Source organism: Aptenodytes forsteri, unplaced genomic scaffold, assembly GCF_000699145.1.
Source record: "Aptenodytes forsteri isolate BGI_AS27 unplaced genomic scaffold, ASM69914v1 Scaffold309, whole genome shotgun sequence".
Classification (NCBI taxonomy): domain Eukaryota; kingdom Metazoa; phylum Chordata; class Aves; order Sphenisciformes; family Spheniscidae; genus Aptenodytes; species Aptenodytes forsteri.
The window spans coordinates 2668747-2674977 of NW_008795857.1; the positions used below are offsets into that span (position 1 = coordinate 2668747).

Consider the following 6231-nt stretch of genomic DNA (forward strand, 5'->3'; position numbering starts at 1 on the left):
CCAGCAATAATAATCTTACTTGCAATATTGGTCTCCAGCTGAGCGCAGAAGAACTGATGTAGACCATACCCATTCGAGAAACTGTTGCTGGAGAGGCATTCTCAATGTTGTGGACCTCAAATAACAGTTTACATGTAGGAGACATAGGAATTCGATCTCCATTTGCTAGAGTGAGGGTCTTGTTATCATCCAAAACTGAATTTAGATTCTCAATCCAGATTGCATCTACAGGACCATCTAAAATCAGAAACACATTTTCACCTGGAAAAATAATCAAAAGAGATATAGTTCATATCACCATGCTGAAAGAGCAAGAAAATCAGTTTACGAAAGATGGTCTAGAACTTAAATAATGTATAAAAAAGTATTTTATTTATTGTAATTTCTGCCATCTCCACGGATGGTCATTACTGTATAAATTGCATACTTAGTTAAGGAACTATTTTTGAAACAATTAGTAGCAAATGAGGGCACAAGTATATCTTTATAATGTTGAACATCTGTGGTGAGATTACCTTGGCTGGCTGTCAGAGATACCACGCCACTCTCACTCCCCCTCCTCAACAGGACAGAGGGAGAAAATAATGTGAAAATGCTTCTGGGTTGAGGTAAAGACAGGGAGATCACTTACCAACTACTGCCACGGGCAAAACAGATTCGACTTGGGGAAAATTAATTTATTGCCAATTAACATAGACTTGGATGATGAGAAACAAAGACAAAAAACTAAAACATATTTCCAATACCCCCTTTTCTTTCTCCAGACACAAATTCTTCCTTCCCAACATAATCTCCTTCCTAAACACCACTCCCTGGCCTGAGCAGCACAGGAGGGATGGGGAATTTAGCAATTTGTTGCTAAAATAAGGGTTCTTTGGGCAACTAAAAAAAAGGCATTGAATATTGACAGATCCCATTTAAGTTATGCCTCAACTTTGGCAATCAAATTTTAAAATTCTGGCTTTGTTTTGAATATAGAAAAATTCCAATAGAGAAAATATACAAAAATTCAACTTTCTTTTAAAAAGAACCACCTTCTAGGAAGGTTCCCTAGAAGAATTCCCTTTCTTTAACATAAATATTTTTATTTTTTCAGATACAAGTGAATTACTGTGAAAAGGAATTTCATTATCCCAATCCTAAAATACTGAAATATAAACATGGGTAATCGATGTATGAAAAACCATGGAAAAAAACATTATTTTAAAGCTAGTGCAATTAGTACAAGTAAATCTAAATTATAATTTATCAGCTTCCAAATAACACATCTGCACTGTAGAACTGAAGGTAAGGAAACAAACAATTTTTTAATGTAGATATACTACTGAAATAATAATTTTTTAAACTATTGCCCTTTCTTGAGAAGTGAACTGTAACCTCATTTATGTTCTCTTTAGGGAGAGGGAACTTCACCACATTTGCAAATTCAAGATGCTTTTTTCAACATATCATTCAAGAGGTATTTTTATGATTCCACACACAAACTATTTACATACCCTTTTTAGCTTTCAGTGTTTTCCTCCACAGTGTAGAAAAGATTCCATCTGTCCAATCATTAGTTGCAGCATCTAGTTTTCCAAACATTTGAGGAGCAGTAATAGCTTTGGGGTTCATACGCATTTCTCTATGAAGCTGGCCACATTCTGTCAGTGCTCTCATTAATATAGTTATGACCATTGTTTTTCCAGATCCACTAGGTCCAAGTATCATCAACCCATGACGTACTAGAGAAGTTTCATACAACTATTAAAAAAATCAGAATATTTTAAGAAATATATGCTTTTGGAAGATTTTTGCTTGCATTTAATACGTTTGATAGTCAGTGACTATAAATGTATTAGACATACAAATTATATGCTCAGAATTGAAATCAGCATGCGTTTGCTGATTTTTAGTGTTTTGTGGAATAGTACATACCTTCACATCCTAATCTTCTAAGCACCAAGCAAGTTTACTGTAAAACAGTTTACAGAACTAAATCTTGCATACACTTTTCAAAGCAACTGAAAATAATTTTACCAGATTTTAAAAAGCTTTTTCTATATTATTCAAAAGGAAAAATGAATAGTAGCAAAGCATTAATGCAACAAAAGAATGACTAATAACTACAGCGCTAAAATACCCGAGTATATGAAATAAACATAGGGACCGCACTTCCTACAGGATTGTGGATGGGGTTAGGTTCAGGACAGTTCTTCACTGAATTTTCTATTTGTCTTTTAATATTAGCTTTAGGCTTGCTATGGAAGTGGCAGGATCTGCCTAGACAAGTATCTCCTTTTGGAGCAACTGAAAGGAACAAAAATGTGGTAGTCCTCGTGGATGACAGAACCTTGTAAGGAGAAGCATATATAGCTGCTTCTTTTGCAAGCTGAATAAAGGCTTGTATCAGTCCAGGAGGAAGATCTACAGGCACCACAAATCTAAACTAAGATCAAGTCCACCGTGAACTTGAAAATTTCAAACTTCTTATTCCCAGTGGAAGATGGAATTTGTTAGGGCACAAGCAATCTTCCTATGACCAGTCTGACAACCAGAAATACTAAGCCGTGAATAAAACGGTGAACATGACTTTAAGCAGGATGGTTAAAAGTGTTTTCTCCCATGCAAAAATTCTGCTGATCATCAGTGTGAAGCTGTGTGAAGGACAATATAGATCCAGCCTGCAGAATGTGGAGCAAAACCTTCTGTAAATTAGGTGGAGCCTGAGCAGAGCCATAAATATACTTCTGGTTTGATGACAGAGACATGATATTTTAGTTGCTGTGAAGTAATATAAGGCAGAACGTTGCACTTTGTAGAAGACTGTAATGCATTGTATCTTTTGCTCTCATTCAACAAATCACATGGCAGTTTTGTTTTTTAAGCTAGACAAGTTTGGAAATTTTCAGAAATCTGGTAATAGGCACAAAGGTCAGAGTGCTTTTCTTGGTTTACATCTAGTTTCTTTTAAGACACTTAGTTCATAAGAGCCAATGATGTAGTTTCTAATTTAAGACTGTACAGCCAATGAACAAGCCTAGCACTTCAAGGCCTGTAGTTTCAGAAAGTCTCTATTCTGAGGTTGTATTTCAAGAAGATGCAAACATATTTCCATAGGGTAAAAAGTTCTTAAGTGTCAGTTGTTGTAGTTATACTCTCATCTTGGCAATCAGCAAAATTACAAATAAATGCTTCTAGAGCAAAATAGTTTTCAGCCATTAGAAATGGTAAAGGTTATTAGTCTTAACCATTAACAGAGTTTAACAATTATCCAAAATGTAGGGATAAGTAAAATATGAAAATTAGAACACAGGATAATTCTTCTCTGGCTGACAAATTTTACAAAGCAAAATTCAATTTCATCAATTAATGGAATTAAAAAAAAAACTTAATAAATTTCATTAATTAAGGCTACAAGCTCAATCTTAATGAGTAATATAGCCAATAAAGTAAAGCTGATCACTGTTTAAAGCATGGTATTACAAGAAAAAGCGTTCACACCTTGTTGCCTGCATGCAGAAAAAACAAAGAATCAGAGAACACAGGAAACCAACAAAGTCATAATGTTTAAAAACATCATTATAATGAATAATTAAAGTGTGTTCTCAAAAAAGAGTAGAACAAAAAGACAAAAGAGCAACAATGCTCTAGTTACCTTTCTAGCTTGTCAATTTATAATTGGTTAGTGATTGTCTACGTATTTATTTCTTGAGTTGTTAGTCTGACGCATTTGTTAAGTTCGCTCTTTAAAGAAGGATGTGTATAGGGAAGTGTGTTGGCATAAACACCATCAGAACATGAGTTAACTGTCTTTAATAATAAATTCAAAGTTAGTTTCAAACATGATTGCATGTCAGAAATATAACTGTCAGCCATTTAAATGTTATGTTGGAATACAGGTCCAAAAAGCCATTTAAGCACCTTTTTTCATATTCATTAATCAACAACACATCATAAAGATTATCCCACACTGGACACAAATTACCACAATCCAAAATTACAAAATAATTAAAGTGTGTTCTCAAAAAAGAGTAGAACAAAAAGACAAAAGAGCAACAATGCTCTAGTTACCTTTCTAGCTTGTCAATTTATAATTGGTTAGTGATTGTCTACGTATTTATTTCTTGAGTTGTTAGTCTGACGCATTTGTTAAGTTCGCTCTTTAAAGAAGGATGTGTATAGGGAAGTGTGTTGGCATAAACACCATCAGAACATGAGTTAACTGTCTTTAATAATAAATTCAAAGTTAGTTTCAAACATGATTGCATGTCAGAAATATAACTGTCAGCCATTTAAATGTTATGTTGGAATACAGGTCCAAAAAGCCATTTAAGCACCTTTTTTCATATTCATTAATCAACAACACATCATAAAGATTATCCCACACTGGACACAAATTACCACAATCCAAAATTACAGTTTAAGCATTAAATCATTAGTTTACTAAACATAAGGTCTTACAAATATTCTGAAGTCAAAATAATTTCTTGCAACACCTTAACAATTTTCTCTCTTTTGCTTTTCAGTCGGAACACTCCAGGTCAAAAGAGATTGCAACACAAGGTAAAAAAAACATACTACACTCCTGGCAAGCTGCCAGTGCATGGGGTCTATTTCTCTGTTCCTCAAGTGCCAAGAACCATGTGTTTTGTCAAAACTAAGCAACTTTTTGCTTTATGTAAACAACATTGTTTGCAACAACTTTTTGCTACACAGTCTCTCATTCAGATTCTATGTCTTTTCTTACTCATTTTTACATACATACCTCTTACATTTTTCTTTGCCCTTATAAAGGTCTTTTAGCTCTCTCCTCGTCCTTAGCAGGAGTTGTGCCCTGGCTATGTTTCTTCTCACTCTTTATTTACTGCTTTGGCCTTCAAATGCCTCCCAATCCTTCTTACATCCTACTGACCCTACTCTAGTCTACAAAACTCATGTTCAGAGGCCCATTAGGTACCTTGCTGCTTCATTCAGATAACTTAGATGCACTACCATATCTGGGAAAGGCTGGGTTAATAGCATGCTTTAAGGTTGTTTTTTTTTTCTTCTGGATAATTTAAAGAAATAAAAAATAAGCCCCTTGGATTGGTCTTCCTTAGTGTGGTGTACACACAACCTTTGGTTTTTCCCATATTAGAAGCACAGGTCCTTGAGTGAGACAGTGATTTAGCTACTAACATGCTGTTCTGACTCCTGTTTGTTAAAAATGTTTTGGAAAAAAAAGTTTTACCTGAACAAGCTTAAGATTCCATGGTGGATGGTTAATCAGTCCTGCCTCTTCAACCTGATTAGCTATTGCAGCCTGAAGCTCAGCATAGGTACTACTGTCCAACTGTAACCCCAGAAAGAGACCATTGATAAGACTGAGAAACAAAGGCTCATCTTCATCTATCTGAAATAAAAAAGTTATTAAGTTTTTAAAACATGGTTATCCGAAGAATGTTCTCAAACCAAAATTAATCACTATTTTAAAATAATAAACAGTAAGAATATATTTTCTAAATACAGATGCTTATGTTCATAAACACAGCCAGCCAACAGGACAGCTCACTACAAAAATAGCATTTTGAAAATGTCATCCATATGCCATGTGAGAAATAAATTCAAAATTGAAAGAAATTTCCTACTGAGTAGACACTGGAATCTATTGTAAAATTGATTTGTAAAACACTTGCAGCATATATCGGAAAGAACATCCGATCTGGAAAGAAATCTTTAAAAGTCTAATTTAGTGGATACTCAAAATTATTCAGTTTATTTATGGTACAGTAGTCAGTCTGCACGCAAGTCAGTTGTCCTGGTTTCGGCTGGGATAGAGTTAATTCTCCCCCTAGTAGTTGGTATAGTGCTGTGTTTTGGATTTAGTATGAGAATAATGTGTTCACACACTGATGTTTTAGTTGTTGCTGGGTAGTGCTTACACTAGTCAAGGACTTTTCAGCTTCCCATGCTCTACCGGCTGAGGCGGCTGGAGGTGCACAAGAAGCTGGGAGGGGGCACAGCCAGGACAGCTGACCCAAACTGGCCAGAGGGATATTCCATACCATGTGATGTCATGCTCAGTATATAAACTGGGGGCAGTTGGCTGGAGGGCAGCGATCGCTGCTCAGGGCCTGGCTGGGCGTCGGTTGGCTGGTGGTGAGCAATTGCATCACTTGTTTTTCCAGGGTTTTGTTTCTCTCTCTTTTTATTGTTTTCCTTTTCATTACATCATTATTATTATTATTATTATTATTATTATTATTATTA

At 35.1% G+C, this 6231-nt stretch overlaps 1 protein-coding gene across 1 annotated transcript in view; it reads right to left on the minus strand.

Moving 5' to 3' along the window:
- Window positions 1-6231, minus strand: part of DNAH8 (dynein axonemal heavy chain 8) — a 148548-nt gene that overhangs the window by 73764 nt on the left and 68553 nt on the right. The window contains 3 exon segments of the mRNA XM_009283806.1: window positions 20-261; window positions 1497-1743; window positions 5213-5374. Coding sequence (XP_009282081.1) covers window positions 20-261; window positions 1497-1743; window positions 5213-5374 — 651 coding nt within the window.